At 45.0% G+C, this 18,947-nt stretch overlaps 1 protein-coding gene and 1 non-coding gene across 3 annotated transcripts in view; both read left to right on the top strand.

Annotated features, from left to right (window-relative positions):
• The window catches only part of WDR43 (WD repeat domain 43), a 55,354-nt gene that overhangs the window by 2,549 nt on the left and 33,858 nt on the right, over positions 1-18,947 (top strand). For both annotated transcript variants that reach the window (XR_016229516.1, XM_002709939.6), the window contains exons 2-5: positions 4,470-4,607; positions 10,278-10,399; positions 17,482-17,602; positions 18,340-18,479. Coding sequence is in view for 1 of the 2 variants with exons in the window: in XM_002709939.6 (XP_002709985.2) it covers positions 4,470-4,607; positions 10,278-10,399; positions 17,482-17,602; positions 18,340-18,479 (521 nt within the window). In the remaining variant the exon portion in view is untranslated. The remainder of the gene's footprint in view (positions 1-4,469; positions 4,608-10,277; positions 10,400-17,481; positions 17,603-18,339; positions 18,480-18,947) is intronic.
• LOC127490451 (small nucleolar RNA SNORD53/SNORD92) lies at positions 17,978-18,062 on the top strand. Its single transcript, XR_007918400.1, has one exon. It is a non-coding gene; the product is annotated as a small nucleolar RNA SNORD53/SNORD92 (small nucleolar RNA).

Raw genomic sequence — 18,947 nt, 5'->3', positions numbered from 1 at the left:
GTGGCTGAGCCCCGTGGAACCTGCGGATTTGTTGGCTCCTCTGAAATTCTCCAGACTTGCACACCTTCCCTTCCCTGACTGCTGGAGAGCTCTGCAGAAAGAGGGCTGTGCTCTGCCAGCCGTCATGGTAGCTGCCCCTGCAGCGAGGAGACCCCGCCCCGCTTGGGACCCATAGTGGGCCCGCAGTGTGGCAGCACTGGCCGGGTCAGCACGGTCGTGCTGAGGGTGTTCCTAGAAGTCTGAGCCGAGTCTCCCCATCGCCATCCCTCAGGGCTGTGGCTCGGTTCAGCTAGGTTCCCGTACAGTGTGGAAGAAGACAGAAGCTTGACGTTAGATCCACTTGGCAGAAATAGACGTTTCTGTGTATTATAATTTAGTGTTTCGATGTAAACACTTGGTAATTTTAGGTAAAATATACACATTTTTTTTTACCACTTGCCAGAGTAAGTGGCAGTAAGATGGGCCAAGAAATGGGACAGGAGATTTACTTACACGATGAAACTTAAAACTTGGGGCATAATTTTCAGTATAGAGAGTTCAGTTTTTTTTTCATTTTTTTTAAAGATTTATTTTATTTATTTGAAAGAGTTAAAGAGAGACGTAGAGACAGAGAGAGAAGTATTCCTTCCGCTGGTTCACTCCCCAATTGGCCGCAACAGCCAGGGCCGCACTGATCCAAAGCCAGGAGCCAGGAGCTTCTTCTGGGTCTCCCACACAATTGCAGGGGCCCAAGCACTTGGGCCATCTTCCACTGCTATCCCAGGCCATAGCAGAGAGCTGGATCGGAAGAGGAGCAGCTGGGACTAGAACTGGCACCCATATGGAATGCCAGCGCTTCAGGCCAGGGCTTTAACCCGCTGCGCCATAGCATCAGCCCCTGTATTTTTCAGAAGTAGGTTTTGATCCATCAGTTAATTTTGAAGTAGATAAAGTGGGTTGTGACAGCATTAGAAAAACTGAAATAGAATGGAAAATAGCAGTGTATTGCTCCTGGTAAGGATATTCCTCTGTGGAACTGTCTCACTTCCATGTCCGTGTTTTTATGGGTGTGTTCTGGCTCTCCATGTGCATGTCAGCTCCTGCTGTGGGACCTCCGTCTGAGAAGTCGTTGCTTAGTGACTGATGAAAGCCAGACTCCTCCTAGATGTACTTTTCCTCTCTCCTCTCCTCATCCCTGCTCTAGGCTTTATAAGTCACACAGGTGTGCCATTCAGACTCCCATGCTGATGGCTGTCTTCATCAGACAGGTGCCTGGTGTTTATTGATCGCTCAGGCTGCCCTTCGTGTTGGAAGGCTCCTTCATCTAAGGAGTCACATCCTTCAGGCCTTCACTCCTTTTGCTTTCAGGAGCTGAGAATTTTTCAGTTACAAGTATGTGAGCTGACTTCTCAGTCTGCCTGTTACGGCACCTTAGATTTACAGGTTTGAATGTAAATGTGTGCACCTGGCATTCTGCTGGGCACTTCAGTGGTAGCAAAACTGAGTATGACGAAGATGTAAAAGACAGATTTACTGTGTCTGTAATGAGTATCTTGAGAGAAAGAAGAGATTTCTGTAGATCTTGAAGTGTGGCTAAGATTTAAGCCATGAAACTGGAGATGAATCGGAAGAGGCCCCTACAGGTGAAGGGAAAAGCAAAAGCAAAATGAGAGAGTATGTGCCTGTTTAGGAAGTGTACTGTAAACAGGGGGTTCCAGGTGAGGCTGAAACGGTGAGGTGAAGGCCAGCCTGGCTGCTTCTGAATGCCACAGAGCTGTTTCTGTGGATTTACTCTTTGATCACAGCAGTAGCATGTTCAGACAGTCCATGGCAACCAATGGCTGTCATAGTGTACAATCATCAATAGCACTCAACTCTAGGTTTCAGAAATTCTTAGTATGAGTTAATACTTAAAATATTTCACAAAAATGTATGCTGTTTATATCAACCTCTGATAAGGTCTCTGTGTTACCTGTTTGGACATGCTCATCCTGCTAAGTTATTTTGAAAAGTATCCAACCCTAAAAAATCTAGCTGATTGAGATTAAATTAATTGGTTGAATTATTTAGGCTTAGATCAGTGATCCTCAAAGTTGAACATAAATGGTGTGGCTACTGCTTCTACCTGTCTCTGCTTGCTGCTCCCAGAAATGATTGGGATTCTTTAGATAGGGAAAACAGGGTTTTGAGTGTGTTAATCTTTAATTTCTAATATTTCTTTGTGCTTTTCAGTAGAAGTTCAAATCTGCTGAAGCATACACATTTTGGGCCAACCTTTACTTTACACATTGAGAAACCTCGGTGTGTAGGTAGTTTCAGTCTGATTTTGGGAAGCCAAGAGCAGAACTGTCTCCTGGAAGCTTTCAGCACAGAGTTAGTAGTAGATGAATGCGTTGGGCCTCCACTGTCCTTGCTGTGGGTGGGAACTGCATTTGCCCTCTGGAAGCCTTCAAAGGTAGAGCCAGAAATTCATGTAACTGAAGGTGGGACCTGGGACACTCCTCAGACAAAGGTTTCAGTGTTTCCTGTAAATTAAATGTTACTAAGGAGACCACCTGCTTTTAGATGTAACTCCTTTTTTGGGCTTTTTATGTAGATACATTTTTAAGGATTTGCACATTTGTATTTTTTCCTGTTAAATAAAAAGTCACATTCTTTGATTAAATCTTTTTGCTTTTTGTTTGTCTAAGTGTGTCCAGTGAATTATTCTTCAGATGTGTCTGAGTAAAAGGCCCCTTCACTCCCACGCACAAAGAAAATGCTTTCCACATCTACTCCTTGGTATTCTTTATGCACTGGTAACATTGTACTTTTCACTGGTGGTTCTTGAATTGGGTAGATTTTTATAGGTCCTGGACTTCCTTTTTCTGTGCCATAGAACAAGGATCTTATGTTAAGGTTTCCTTTTCGATGGTATTGATCATTCTATACAGGTTGAGCACTGCTTATCTGAGATACTCTAAAATCTGAATATTTTGAGCACTGACATGATGCCAACAAGTGGCAAGTTGTGTACCTGACCCCATGTGAGGGGTTGCAGTCAAAACACAGCCACTTAGAATATTGTATAAAGTTATTCTCCAGCCGTGCATATAAGATGCACATGGAGCATAAATGAATTCTGTGTGTAGACATGGGTTCCATGCCCAAGATCTCTTTTTACACACACACATATACATGCATACACATACTCCAAAATCTGAAAAAACTGGAAATCTGAAATTCTTCTTACCCCAGGATTTTTGCATAAGGAATATTCAACCTGCATTGAAAGGATGGAGTTTTCTGAGCTAGTTCATGCTAAAATACACAGACTGGTGAGCTCTAATTAAAGCATAAGAAAAGCTCTGAAATCATAATTGTTTAGCATTTTAAACACACATCCTTTTTTTTTTTTTTTTTAAGATTTATTTATTTGAAAGGCAGAGTTACAGAGAGGCAGAGGCAAAGAGAGAGAGATATCTTTCATCCATTGGTTCATTCCCCAGTTGGCTGGAGCTGCGCCGATCTGAAGCCAAGATCCAGGAGCTTCTTCTGGGTTTCCCACACAGGTGCAGGGACCCAAGGACTTGGGCCATCTTCTACTGCTTTCGCAGGCTATAGCAGAGCTGGATTTTTGGGACTCGAACCGGCACCCATATGGGATGCCAGCACTGCCCGCTATGCCACAGTGCTGGCCTCCCCACATACTTTTAAGTTGTAACCATTGATTGTCTTTGATGGACAGACATGAACTGTTCATATTTGAATAATTCAACAAAGTTGTAGCATTTGCCATGAGATTCAAACTTGTGCCTTTTTTTTTTAAATTTTTTTTGAGATTTACCTTATTTATTTGAAAGATGGAGTTACGGAGAGGGAGAGGCAAAAGCCGAGAGAGAAGTCATCCATTCGCTGGTTCACTACTTCACTCCCCAAATGGCCACAATGCCAAGGCTGGGCTGGACCCATGCCAGGAGCCAGGAGCTTCATCCAGTTCTCCCACATGGGTGCAGGGGCCCAAGGACTTGGGCTGTCTTCTGCTTCTTTCCCAGGTGCATTAGCAGGGATCTGGATCGGAAGTGGAGCAGCCCATATAGGATGTTAGCTCTGCAGGTGGCAGCTTAACCCACTATGCCATAGCACTGGTGAAACTTGTACCTTGTAAGCCATTAGAATCACTGTGCCAGTCTGGAGCTGTCAGCCCAGCCCTGGATCCGTCACTGGAGCAATCTCTGTTGTGTCCTCTGCTGCCCCACTAGTCGCTACCGTTTGGCTTGAGTTTTACAGGTGATGTTAATGGGTGTTATCCAGGTGTCCTGTTTGCTTCCTTTGGAGGGGGGCAAGGGCGGAGAATTATCAACTCTTCCCATTGGAGTGATTTTTTTATTTTAGTAGACATCATCTTAGAGTGGTCTTCCCCTTTAAAGGTGTGTTTTGTGAGCTAGTGGGCATTAATGATGTTTTAGTGTTTGAAATACTAAATATAAACATTGTTTTTCTTTTTCCAGGAAAGTCCTCAGCGGAAAAAAAGGAAATCAGAAGCTTTAGGAACAAGTAACCAGACGGACTTATTGGCTCTTGGTACAACAGTTGGTAGCATCTTATTATACAGTACAGTCAAAGGAGAATTGCACAGTAAATTAACAGTAAGTGGATACATGTATGTGTCACATAAAAGAACAGGGAGTTATTAGAAGTTATTAAGAACAAAACTCTTGAAGGTATGTGTTGGGGTCATTGCTTGAGGGGCAGTTTTCTGTCCCTTCTACTTTTTTTTTTTTTTTTGACAGGCAGAGTGGACAGTGAGAGAGAGAGACAGAGAAAGGTCTTCCTTTTTCCGTTGCTTCACCCCCCAATGGCCACTGCGGCCAGTGCACCGTGCTGATCCGAAGCCAGGAGCCAGGTGCTTCCCTTGGTCTCCCATGCGGGTGCAGGGCCCAAGCACTTGGCCCATCCTCCACTGCACTCCCGGGCCACAGCAGAGAGCTGAACTGGAAGAGGGGCAACCGGGACAGAATCCGGCGCCCCGACCGGGACTAGAACCTGGTGTGCCAGTGCCGCAGGCTGAGGATTAGCCTATTGAGCCGTGGCGCCGGCCCCCTTCTACATTTAAAAATGACGTGATGTTTGATGCAAAGCTGCAATGGTATCCTTGCCTTCATGTGGGTTAGTGTCTGAGGAAGTGTGGACTGGATCTAAAGTCAGAAAAGGTCCAGAAACCTGGAGATCCCAGGCAGCTGCCTCAGGAGAGCAGCGCGCCAAAGGCAGGCATAGCTCTGAGGCCGAGAGCTTTGAGGAGTGGCTGTGGCTCTGTTGCCGCTGCTGTCCCTGGAGGAGGAGAGGCCCCGCGGACCTAGGGTCCAGAACTCTGAGGAGGGCTGCAGCTGCCTGGTGCTGGGTCTCCCCGAGTTGGGAAAACTGCGTATTGGGTTCTGCTGCTCCTGGGAGGATTGCTGCCGCTGGGGCTGGCGTGGTACAGGCCAGGAGGCCGGAAGGTAGAGCCCTGGTTCCCTCTCAGGCCAGGCCTCCCTCTAGTGTGTCCTGTTGGCAGAGCCTGTCATCCAGCTCTCAGAGCAGCAGAGTTTGCAGAGCCTGGTACCAGCACTGGAGTATGGAAGGGTGGGTTTGGCTCTGGGAGACAGTTCCTTAATTGGCATAATTTTTTAAAAAAATATTTATTTATTTATTCTGAAAGTCAGAGTTGGGGGTAGGGTGGGGAGAGAGGTCTTCTGTCCTCTAATTCACCCTCCAGATGGCTGCATTGGCCAGGGCTGAGCCAGGCTGAAGCTTCTGGGTCTCCCATGTGGGTGCAGGGGCCCAAGCATTTGGGCTATCTTCTGCTGCTTTCCCCAGTTAACTGGCATAATTTGTTTGAGAATACCAGTCACACTGTGTTTCTTTTGCCATTGGACTCCTGTGCATAGGAAAGCTTTCTGTATGTATGAATCAAACAAGTTTTCCCTTTAAATAACGTCAGGAAATTTGGGACTATGTAATGTTGAGAAGTGGGAAAATACCCTCATCTGTCGAGACATCTGTTAACAGTTTCTTTGCTTTATGTATGTATTTGAGGAGTACAGTTGGCTCTATTGTATGTCCTGGTTTTTTTTTTTTTTTTTTTTTTTTTGATTTTTTTTTTTTTTTTTTTTGACAGGCAGAGTGGACAGTGAGAGAGAGAGACAGAGAGAAAGGTCTTCCTTTGCCGTTGGTTCACCCTCCAATGGCCGCCGCGGCTGGCGCGCTGCGGCCGGCGCACCGCGCTGATCCGATGGCAGGAGCCAGGAGCCAGGTGCTTTTCCTGGTCTCCCATGGGGTGCAGGGCCCAAGCACCTGGGCCATCCTCCACTGCACTCCCGGGCCACAGCAGAGAGCTGGCCTGGAAGAGGGGCAACCGGGACAGAATCCGGCGCCCCAACCGGGACTAGAACCCGGTGTGCCGGCGCCGCTAGGCGGAGGATTAGCCTAGTGAGCCGCGGCGCCGGCCTGTCCTGGTTTTTTTCCTTAAATAAACAATATAAGCAATTCTCATATTTGTCAAGACCAGTTATAAGCATTAATGACTGCCGAGAATCCCACCGACTTGAGTAGTTCATTTGTACTTAACTTTTGTTAAGTACCATTTAGGAGTTTCCAAGTTTTTGTTGTTAAGCAATAAAAAATTTTCTTAGGGATTTCCAGAATTACTAACTTGTAATAGTGAGTAGAAGTGTGTCATTATCGGGGCTTTTTGTACACAGTACGGAAACACTTTCCAGAAGAGTTTCCCTGGCTTGTGCTTAGGTCAGCAGTGGAGGGATGGTACCTGCTTTCAGTAGCATGATTACTGCCGCTGAGTAGCCCATTAAAACAGCAGCAACAGTGAAGATGGAAAACAGCGGCTTGATGGATGGAAAGCTTATCTGATTTGTAATTTATATCTAGAAATATATTACTTATTTTTGCATATTAAAGTTATAAGGCTAACATACAACTGTTAAAAAATATAAAGCACTTAGATCCATATGGCAAGAAAGAACTCTGTTCTCTCCTGCCCCATATGTCTAGTGTGTTCCTCATCTGAGCCCTTTACCCCGCTGGAGGCGGAGCTCGTCTTTGCATTTGATTGGTCTTCTGTGGTTGGCTGTGCCCTGCATTCTGTGCAGTGTGGGGTGGCTTTCTCAGCTCCATGATGCTGGTGGAACCCAGAACTCCTTTTTGGATCATTTTGCTACTTGATAGGACTATACATGCATCTTTAAGGGGCATGAATTTATCCAGAAGGAACTCCCATGTGGGTGTCAGGTAGGGGTGTTGGTAAGATATAGTGGAGCAGAAAGGGACCAGGCTTTGAGGCTTTGGAGCTAGTGTGTCCTGAGGTGGAATCCTGCTCTTTTCTGTGATCTTAAGGGTGTTACACAGCGTATCTCAGGTGACTGTTTAGACTTAGACATGATACTGAAGCTATTTGCTATTTAGTAGATGGTTAGTGAGTGAGTGAGTGAGTGGACACATTGCCAGATTGCTGTCTAGAAGGATATGTTAGTGTTCATTGCTCCTCGCAGTATATGATCTATGTACTACACGTTTTTACTATAACCTCACCAGCCTGAACAGTACAGTGATAAAGATTGGTAGGTGAACAGACCAAAAGTGCTACTTTGTTTTGGTTTTTCTTTCCGTATTTCTTTGATTAGTAACAATGTTGATTTTTTAAAAAAGATTTATTTATTTATTTATTTGAAAGAGTTACAGAGAGGAAGAAAGAAGAGAGAGCTTCCATCTGCTGGCTCACTCCCCAGATGTCCACAATGGCCAGGGCTAGGCCAGGCTGAAGCCAGGAACCAGGAGCCAGGAGCTTCATCCAGTGGGGGCAGGGGCCCAAGTGCTTGGGCCATTATCAGCTGCTTTATCCAGGCCATTAGCAGGGAGCTGGATAGGAAGTGGAGCAGCTGGGAAATGAACTGGCGCCCATGTGGGATGTCGGTACTGCAGGCAGCGGGATTATGCACTATGCCCTAATGCTGGCCCCAAGGTTGATTTTTTTTTTAACTTTATTATTTGGAATTTATCTGTTTGTGTGTGTAACATAGAACTTAGTTCTTAAAATTTTTTTTTTTTCATTTGTTATTTGTAAGGAAGAGAGACAGAGATCTTTCATCTTCTGGTTCATATCCCAAATACCCACACCAACCAGGGCTGGCCTAGGCCAAACCCAGGAGGAGCCTAGAACTCCCATGTGGGTGTCGGAGGCCCAAGCACTTAGACCATCTGCTAGTTTCTTAGGCACATTAGCAGGGAGCTAGGTTGGAAGCTAGTAGCTTGCTATCATATACATATACATATACATATTTAAAGTGTTGTACACAAGGCACTTGGGTGGCATGGTACTTGAGCTATAACTACCTCCTAGGATATGTCTTAGCAGGAGATGGAACCTGTAGTATAACTAGGATTCAAACCCAGGCACTCTTGAATGGGGTACAGGTATCCCAGGAGGACATCTTACCCACTAGGCTAAATGGCTGACCCTGGCACTTATTTTAAAAGGGATTTTCAGGGCTGGACATTTTATTTATTTATTTATTTATTTATTTATTTATTTATTCATTTATTGACAGGCAGAGTTAGAGAGAGAGACAGAGAGAAAGGTCTTCCTTCTGTTGGTTCACCCCCCAAATGGCCGCTACGGCCGGCGCACTGCGCCCATCTGAAGCCAGGAGCCAGGTGCTTCCTCCTGGTTTCCCATGCGGGTGCAGGGCCCAAGCACTTGGGCCATCCTCCATTGCCTTCCCGGGCCACAGCAGAGAGCTGGACTGGAAGAGGAGCAACCGGGACAGAACCGGCACCCCAACCAGGACTAGAACCCGGGGTGCCAGTGCCTCAGGCGGAGGATTAGCCTAGTGAGCTGTGGCGCTGGCCAGGGCTAGGCATTTTGGAGTAGTAGATTAAGCCTCTGCCTGTCACATAGTCATCCCAGATGGTGCTTGTTTGAGTCTTGGCTGCTCCATTTCTGATCTAGCTCCCTGCTAATGTGCTTGGGGAAGCAGTGGAAGATGGCCCAAGTGTTGGGGCCCTGCACCCATGTGGAAGACCTGGAAGAAGCTCCTGGCTTCAGCCTGGCCCATCCCCAGCAGTTGTGGCCATTTTGGGAGTGAACCTGCAGATGGAAGATCTCTTTCTGTCTCTCCTCCTCTCTCTGTAGCTTTGCCTTTCAAATAAATTTTTAAAAAAATCTAAAAAGGGGGAGTATTTTCAAGTGCATATTTTTAGCAAACTTGATTTTTTTACCTTAAGCATGATTTGGAGCTCTGCTGTTTGAAATCAGTAGTTCACTCGAGTGTCAAACTTCTTGCCATCGTTCATAGAGTATTTTGTCATGCTTAGAGCTGGAATTCTTTTTTTTTTTTTTTTAAGATTTATTTATTGATTTATTTGAAAGTCAGAGTTACACGGAAAGAGGAGAGGCAGAGAGAGAGAGAGACTTCACTCCCCAGTTGGCTGCAATGGCCAGAGCTGCACCGATCCAAAGCCAGGAGCCAGGAGCTTATTCCAGGTCTCCCACGCGGGTGCAGGGGCCCAAGGGCTTGGGCCATCTTGTACTGCTTTCCCAGACCACAGCAGAGAGCTGGATGAGAAGTGAACCAGCGTCCATATGGGATGCCGGCGCATCAGGCCAGGGTGTTAACCCACTGCGCCACAGTGCCAGCCCCTGGCACTTTTCAAAACCAAATGATGGCCGGCACTGTGGCTCAGTAGGCTAATCCTCCGCCTTGCGGCGCTGGCACACCGGGTTCTAGTCCCGGTCGGGGCGCCGGATTCTGTCCCAGTTGCCCCTCTTCCAGGCCAGCTCTCTGCTATGGCCCAGGAGTGCAGTGGAGGATGGCCCAAGTGCTTGGGCCCTGCACCCCATGGGAGACCAGGAGAAGCACCTGGCTTCTGCCATCAGATCAACGCGGTGCGCTGGCCACAGCGCGCTGGCCGCGGCGTCCATTGGAGGGTGAACCAACGGCAAAGGAAGACCTTTCTCTCTGTCTCTCTCTCTCACTGTCCACTCTGCCTGTCAAAAAAAAAAAAAAAAAAAAACCAAATGACATTCAAAACTAGTATTCTTGGGCTGTAGAAGTAGAGTTTTCCTACAGAGAATAGAGTTAAAGTTTTCATAAGGTTCTAGCTGATTTACTTCAGTTTTGACATTGGAAAACTAAATTGGAAGATTGTAGTCGAAAGTTTAGTTGCGGCCTAAAAACATTTTAGCTAACTATTTGGTTTTGACTCCAGGTTTCATATTCTCATGTAAGATGCATTTTTCTTTATTATTATTTTGTTTTAACCTGCAGAGTGGTGGACATGACAACAGAGTCAATTGCATACAGTGGCATCAAGACAGTGGCTGTTTGTATAGTTGTTCAGATGATAAACACATTGTGGAATGGAACGTACAGACATGCAAAGTGAAGTGGTGAGTACTGCTGACAGCTGTGTGCTCCTAGGGGGTGACTCAGGTACTGGGGAAATGTGTTAGAGTTTGATTAGTTGTCCTGGACAGTGGGGAGTATTAGATGTTAGTATTAACGACTCCAGTCTCAAGGAACTTTTAACCAAGTGGGACCTGCAGGGCTTTACTACATAAAAGCTAGATGGTGGTCGAGAGTAAATAACTGTACAGGGATGTAATGAGGTAGCTGTGGTTACTTCTCTGATGGGTAGGGTGGTGTTGGGCAGGCCTGGAAGAAGCGAGGGGATGCCAGTTGGCCCTTAGGTTAGGTAAGGTGTGGTTAGAGCAGGGTGGGGATTCCTCGCACGGGTTGGGGAAGGAAGGATGGGAGATGGCAAAAGTTCGGAGACAGGAATTTAGAGGAAGTGCATCTTAAGAGATAATGTGTGGTAGAGGATGGATGGTATGTCCTTCGGTTAGTACAAATAATGGTAGAAGAGGGTCATGATTTTGAGGTTTTTGGATATGTTTAATTTGAACTGACATGTGAAAGGCAAGACTCCAGCAGGTGTGGTGAGAGATGCGTGGAATTTCAGGAAAGGTTTGGGGCTGGAGGTGCAGGTGGGGTGTCCCCTGCCCGGAGAGCCGGCGAGCTCTGCACTGTTTTGCCTGCAGTGGTCGTTCTGCACGGATGACCTGCAGAGCTTCTGATCGGGTCTTTCTCGAGTGGGGCTTGTGCTGCTCTGTCCTGGATGAGAGACCATGGGGTCGCGTATGGCCTAGCGTAGGGGTTGGCAGAGTTGGGGGCACTGTTGAGCACACTGGGCACATTATTGTGTTCAGTCATAGCCTTGTCAGATGGGCTGTTTCTCTGTTTTATAGTGGAAAAGTATGTTGATTGAGTCCAGTCTCTTGTGCAGTAAGCTGCTCTCTCTTAATGTGTTTCCAGGGTCATTCTTCGCCTTCTTAGGCTGCTAATTGATGTTGTTTCCTTAGATACTGCCTGCTGATATCCTGCTGTGGAGGATGAGGACCTAGCTGCGCTTCTCTCCCTCCTTGTTGTCCTAATATTGTTACATTGCCCCGTTTGATTAAGCAGTCTTCATTGCTTACTTTGTGATTAGTTAAATATTGTCACAGCTGAGTCTTAGACTGTCCTAGGTTTATATTTTCCTTTTCATATAAAATTTAGTTTTTTTGAGAGGTTTATAATTGTCTTACTTTTCATTTTCCTAGCTTTGTGTATACCTATCATTAATCCTTTAATAGTGTAAATCTTTTTAAAATATAGGTGAAAGTGTATACACTTTTTTTTTTTTTTAAAGATTTACTTATTTATTGGAGAGGCAGAGAGAGAGAGAGAGAGAAAGAGAGAGAGGTCTTCCATTCATTGGTTCATTACTCAAATGTCTGCAATGGCCAGAGCTGGACTGACCTGAAGCCAGGAGCCAGGAGCTTCTTCCAGGTCTCCCATGTGGGTGCAGAGGCCCAAGCACTTGGACCATCTTCTGCTGCTTTCCCAGGCACATTTGCAGGGAGGTGGATCGGAAGTGGAGCAGCTGGGACTCGAACTGGCACCCATATGGGATGCCAGCACTGCAGGCGGTGGCTTTCCCTGCTATGTAGGGAAAATAGTGTAAATCTTCAGATATTCTTAGACACAATTACTCAGACCCATTTTATTTCTTGGAGGGCTTCCCTGTTGTCCAAAGTCTGCTGAATAGTGAATGTCCTAGAGTTTCCTTTCACCATCATCCTGAAGGTGATCTTTTGTTGGACAGAGCTGCCGGTCCCTGGGTCCTTTTGCCCCTTTGTAGGTTTGCCCCGGGGGCAGGGCCTGTCATTTTGGTAGCGAGTTCCCTAAGTGTGCGTGAGCGATAAATTGGAAATTTTGCTTGTTTTCCAATAGTCCTGTCCTCACAGTAGCTTGCTGGTTTGAGGACATAGAGTTTTAGGTTGGAATTATTTTCCCTTAGGAATGTTAAAGGCATTCCATTGTTTATTTTTTTAGCTTTTTAGTGTAAATTATGTTTAGTATTCTACAGTTTTCCATGTTCATCCTTCCTTTCTCCTGCCTGCCATTCTATTGGCTTATTTGAAAGGCCACAACAGCCAGGGTGGGCCAGGCCAAAGCCAGGAGCCAGGAATTCTATCTGGGTCTCCCATGCTAGTGGAAGGGGCCTAAGTACCTGGGGTATCTGCTGCTGCTTTCCCAGGTGTATTATCAGGGAGCTGGATTAGAAGTGGAACAGCCAGGCCTTGTACCAGTGCTTCTATGGAAAACCGGCTTCTCAGGTGGCGGCTTAACCCACTGTGCCAACACTGGTCCCCCATGCTTATTTCTTTAAACCATTATGTGCGCTCTGGGAGGCAGCAGTGATGGCCCAAGTGCCTGCATCCCTGCTGCCCATGTAAGAGACCTGGATTGAGTTCCAGGTTCCTAACACAGCCCTAGCTAATTTTTGTGGACATCTTGGGAGTGAATCAGTGGATGGAAAATCTGTCTCTCCGCCTTTTTTTTTTTTTTTTTAAATTTATTTTTATTTTTATTTTTTTGACAGGCAGAGTTAGTGTGAGAGAGAGAGAGACAGAGAGAAAGGTCTTCTTTTTTCTGTTGGTTCACCCACCAAGTGGCCGTTATGGCTGGTGGGTTGTGGCTGGCGCGCTGCGCTGATCCGAAGCCAGGAGCCTGGTTCTTCCTCCTGGTCTCCCATGCGGGTGCAGGGCCCAAGGACCTGGGTCATCCTCCACTGCCTTCCCGGGCCACAGCAGAGAGCTGGACTGGAAGAGGAGCAACCGGGACAAAATCTGGCGCCCGGACTGGGACAAGAACCCGGGGTGCCAGCGCCGCAGGCGGAGGATTAGCCAAGTGAGCCGCAGCGCCAAATAAACAAAAATAAAGAAAGCAGAAGTTATACTGGTACTTGATGGCACCGTTTATCCTGGGACTTCATGTGCTACAGTTTTTTTCTGGGGAGGGTACTGTTGGGTTATTTCATTTCTGCTTTTTCTAATATTTCTCTGGTACTATCTGCTATTACCCAGGTGTTGCATTTCCTGGACTGGTCCTTGAAATTTCTTGACTATTTTTCTCTTTATTTTTTGCTTTGTACCTATCTTTTGTTACCGTTTTTTCCCCCAGCTTTTATTTTATTTTATTTTATTTTATTTTTTAAGATTTATTTATTTATTTAAAAGGCAGAGATAGGAGAGAAATCAGTCTTCCATCTGCTGGTTCACTGTCCAAATGGCCACAGTGGCCAGGGCTGGGTCAGGTCAAAGCCATGAGCCAGGATCTCTTTCTGGGTCTCCCATGTAGGTGCAGGGTACCAAGCAGTTGGACCATCCTCTGCTGCTTTCCCAAGCACACCAGCAGGGAGCTGGATTGGAAGTGGAATGACTGGGACTCCGACCGGTGCCCATATTGGGTAGCCTACACCACAGCACTGGCCTCTCCAGTTTCTTTCTTTTTTTTTTTTTTTTTTTTAAATATTTATTTAGTTGAAAGTCAGAGTTACACACACACACACACAGAGAGAGAGAGAGAGAGAGAGGGAGAGGTTCTCCGTCCGCTGGGTCACTCCCCAAATGGCTGCTACAGCTGGCGCACTGCGCTGATCCGAAGCTAGGAGCGAGGTGCTTCTCCTGGTCTCCCATGCAGGTGCAGGGCCCAAGCACTTCCCGGGCCACAGCGGAGGGCTGGACTGGAAGAGGAGCAGCTGGGACTCGAACTGGCGCCCACATGGGATGCCGGCCCTCCAGGCCAGGGCGTGAACCTGCTGCGCCACGGTGCCGGCCCCTCCAGTTTCTTTTTCTAAAACTCCTATTGAACGCTTAAAATTTTCTTAGTATTCTGTGTTTTTTTAAATGAATCTTTTAATTCCATTTCCCAGGAGTTTTGTTTTTGTTTTTTGTTTTTTTTTTTTTTGTTTTTAAAGAAAGATTTATTTATTTGTTTGAAAGGCAGATTTGCAGAGAGGCAGAGGGAAATAGGTAGATAGGTCTTCCATCTGCTGGTTCACTCCCCAGATGGCTGCAACCGCTAGAGCTGTGCCGATCCGAAGCCAGGAGCCAGGAGCTTCTTCTGGGTCTGCCATGCAGGTGCAGGGGCCCAAACACTTGGGCCATCTTCTGCTTTCTCCGGCCATAGCAGAGAACTGGATTTGAAGTGGAGCATCCCATATGGGATGCCGGCACCTCAGGCGGTGGCTTTACCTGCTTTACCACAGTGCCGGCCCCTCTTAATATACTTTCGACCTTAAGGGGCTATTTTTGGTTTTGTTTGCTTTTTATTGCATCATGCTTCTTTCTGACTCTCTTGAGATAACTACATAGAGGATTTAAAATTTTTGCTCCTTACATCCATTCTGTTGAAGATGTGTTTTAATTTGTTTAATTTACTCTTTCATGTTGAACACACTTTCAAAATTACCCGAGATCCATGCTCCCTATTGCAAAGCTGGGTGGAAGGCTGTGCAGTGGTGTGTGGCTCTTCAGTTGTAGGACTTCACATGTGGTGACTGGGCAGCTTTCTGACGTCAGTACCTGTGGATTACTGCTGGAACCCGTTGCACTTCCTAGAGAAGGATCTTCTAATCTAGTGCATTTTAAACTTGCATGCTCATAGACGGTTGACCCTTGAATAACAGAGGTTTGAAAAGCACAGGTCCACCTATACATGGGCTTTGCTTTTGGCGGGGAGATTTGCAATAATTTAGAAAAGACTTGCAGGTGAACTATGTAGCTTAAAAATATAGAAGAAATTAACACAAAGTTAGGTATGTCATTAATATATAAAATATATATAGATAATAGTCTATCATTCACTACCATAAAATATGTACAAATCTATTACAAAAAGGTTAAAATTTATCAGAACTCAGACAAAGTCTTTGGGATCACACCTGGCACCATTTGCAATTGAGAAATGTAAACAGACACAGAGATGCAGGATTCATTCATGATTGCATAGAATTTCACTGTTGTAATACTGTGCTACTGCCATAATTTCATAGCTACCTCTTGTTCTTTTCAGTGACTCAACAGCTATAGGCAGACTTTTCACTTCATGGGGGCCAGTGCCATACCCTCTACCTTGTTCAAGGGTCAACTGTGCATTACCTGTACATATGATCTGATTTAGCAGGGCTAGCAAAATTGGGACTTAGGAGTCTGTAAGTCTAGCAGGTTCCCAGGAGGTGTTGGTGTGAGAGGATTGCATTTTGAGTTGCGAAGCTCTTAAGGAGGTAGAGACTGGGGAGGGTACAGTGGTGGTGGTATTAGCCTGTGCTGGCATTTTCTTGGCTGAGCAGGGAATTCAATTCACAATGCTTGTCAGCTCCTCAAGGCAAGGTGGCAATCACGTCTTCTTTATATGTGTCAACTTAATGAATACATGTTGAATAGTGAATATAAACAAGTGTTGACACTATGGGAATGGATAAAAGATGGGCAAAACTTTTAGAAGCTGGTGAGGGTAAAGGGAAAGTTCTCTTGTGGTTTCTGAAATTCCATGACTGATTGTGTGTCCAGTGTTTCAGGTTTATCCACAAGGTATATGTCTCCTGTGAATTGTCTGCTACATCCCTTTTCAATTTTTGAGTTATTTTTCTTATTGATCTGAAGAAGCTATTCTGAGTACTTTAATCCTTTGTCTGTAGCATTTTTCCCCTAAGTTTTACATTAGTTTTATGATTTATTTTATAATGTTAAAGTTTCATGTGACTAAATCAGGTTGGTTTTTCCTTTGTGATTTCTTGTTTACAATTGCTTTGGAAGGCTTTTCCTAACCCTGGAATTATAAAAACATTCTCATACTTTATCTTAATACTTTTTAATCATAATTTGTGTGTATATATATTGCAGCATAGAGACCTAATTTTGTTTATCCCAGTGCCTAATTTGCCGTACTTCAATGAGACTGGCAGAAAGTAATGTTTTCTGTTTTAGAATTTAGTTTGGTAGTAAGATTCCTTCGTTTTATATGTGAATAGCCAAGTTGTCTATTGCCTGTAGCAGCATTCAAGTGTACAGCAAACTACAAATACTGATAATTATAATGATATTTGAAGTATTAGAAAGGAATCATTTATACCTGATTTATTTTAGCTATCAGATGGGAGTTCGTCATTGTGAATTTGGAATATAAATACCGTTTTGGGATGTAGCTTGAGAAATCATACATATTGCTAAGAACCGTGAAGGGGTAGGATGGGCTTGTGGAGGTCCAGCTATTGTGAACCGTTCTTGGGCGTTGACCCAGCCCAGATACAGGTCACAAGATGCACAACTTAAGGGTTGACATTCTTATGACTCTATCCTGTGTCTGCCATGATATGTTGAGAGGATTCTGTTGGGGAGGCTTTATTTTTTATTTAATTTTAATTTTAAAGATTTATTTATTAGAAAGTCAGAATTACGGGGTGCTGGATTCTGTCCCAGTTGTTCCTCTTCCAGTCCAGCACTCTGCTGTGGCCCGGGAAGGCAGTGGAGGATGGCCCAAGTGCTTGGGCCCTGCACCTGCATGGGAGACCAGGAGAAGCACCTCGCTCCTGGCTTCGGATCAGCGCAGTGCGCCAGCTGTAGCAGCCATTTGGGGAGTGTACCAACGGAAGGAAGACCTTTCTCTCTGTCTCTCTCACTGTCTAACTCTGCCTGTCAAAAAAAATTAAAAAAAAAAAAAAGTCAATTATGAAGAGAGGAAGAGACAGAAATCTTGCATCTGTTGGTTCACTCTCCAGGATGAAGTCAGAAGCGAGGAGCTTCATCCAGGTCTGCCAAGTGGGTGCAGGGGCCCAAGCATGTGGGTCATCTTCTGCTGCTTTCTGAAGCACGTTAGCAAGGATCTGGATGGGAAGTGGGGCAGCTAGGACATGAACTGGCGCCCATATGGGATGCCAGCACTGCGGGTGGCAGCTTTACCTGCTGTGCCACAACACTGGCCCCCAGGATTGACTTACTTTAATAGTAAGTTCAAGGTCAGACACAACCTTTTTAGGGAGTGCAATTGACATAGGAGCTTGGATGGTACTTTTTGTTGTTTATTTTCTGATCTGACTAAAGGTTTCCCCATTTGTTGAGTTGTTTTGCTTTTGTTCACATTACAGCAAATGGAAAGGTGACAATAGCAGCGTCAGTTCCCTATGTATCAGCCCAGATGGAAAGATGTTGCTTTCTGCTGGTCGAACAATCAAACTCTGGGTTTTGGAGACCAAAGAAGTTTACAGAGTAAGTGAATCAAACTATTTGTAAGCCTAACAGTTGTATTGAGGAAGCTTGGAGAACAACACATTTGAGCCATACAGTGCTACTTTAAAGAATACAGACTTTGTTGTCAAGCACACTGAATAGTAGAATTAATAAACAAAAGTTAGACTCCAAATCTGATGTGTTGATGTAAAAGGTTAGAGATGTCTACTTCAAATGTCTTGGAGAAAAGAATAAATAGAATGTGTAGTAGGAATCTTATTCTGTTACGTGCTGATTGTGGTAACTTGCTCGCTTGCAGTCAGCATTTAGTCCACTTAGAATATTTTACTGGGAGATTTAGTATGTTTTTTGAGGAGGAAAAAACTGGTACGCCCAGGGGTTACTGAACGTTTGGTGCTGTGATGATGCCTTAAAATTGTGGTTTCGACTCACTGAGAGCAAAATGAAGACCTACAATTCCTTGGCTGTGTCTGAGCACCTAAGCACCCCTTCCAAAATGGATAGAATTAAATGGATCTTTAATTCAAAAATGGAAGAAATAGTGGTTGTGTTATGAGAACATCTTAATTTTCAGGTGAATGTTACAAGAAGCGAGACGATTATAGTGCAACTAATCCCAGCTACTTAGAGTTAAATTTAATTTACGTCATCATGGAGCCTGGCTTTCAGATATGCACATTGTGATGCATGGGGATTCTTAATATTTGTGCCATTTTGAACTCATTCTCTCCGTAATGAGACTTCCCTTTCTCCAGCACTTCACAGGACATGCGACGCCAGTGTCGTCACTTAAGTTCACCACTATCAGACCTCCTAATGAGAGCCAGCCCTTTGATGGAATTACAGGTCTTTATTTCTTATCTGGAGCAGTGCATGACCGGTTACTTAATGTCTGGTACGTAGTTCTTTTGGGTTTGGAAGATAAGACTTTGTCATAGCAAATTATATAAATGATGAGTGGGAGACCTGCTTGATTGTATGAATTACATGGACTGACAATGAGGGACTTACAAGCTTACACAGTTGGAAGTGCCTCTCTGTTTAGAGGTGCACGGGACTTAATATTTTGTGGCTGAGCAATTTAAAAATAATTTCTAAAACAAATTTTTTGCGGGGAGACCTTTGGTTTCATTGAAGTGGATGGCACTGCTGTGTTAATGTAGTGAGGTCTGTTTATTGATGGTTCATTCAGGATGCAACATTCCTTGACTGTGTCTGAGAATACCTACTCTTTTGTGTGGTAGTTTTGTTGAGTTTAATTTATTTCATTGTGGAGCTTGGCTTTCGAAGATGTATCCCAGGTTAACTTTGAAACAAAAATTGACTTCTGTTAACATCTTGAAAGTGTGTCTTCACTCTTCTT

The sequence above is a fragment of the Oryctolagus cuniculus genome, chromosome 2, assembly GCF_051225735.1.
Source record: "Oryctolagus cuniculus isolate XC-2025 breed Fujian yellow rabbit chromosome 2, ASM5122573v1, whole genome shotgun sequence".
Lineage (NCBI taxonomy): Eukaryota > Metazoa > Chordata > Mammalia > Lagomorpha > Leporidae > Oryctolagus > Oryctolagus cuniculus.
This window is presented reverse-complemented; position numbering and strand designations above follow the sequence as displayed.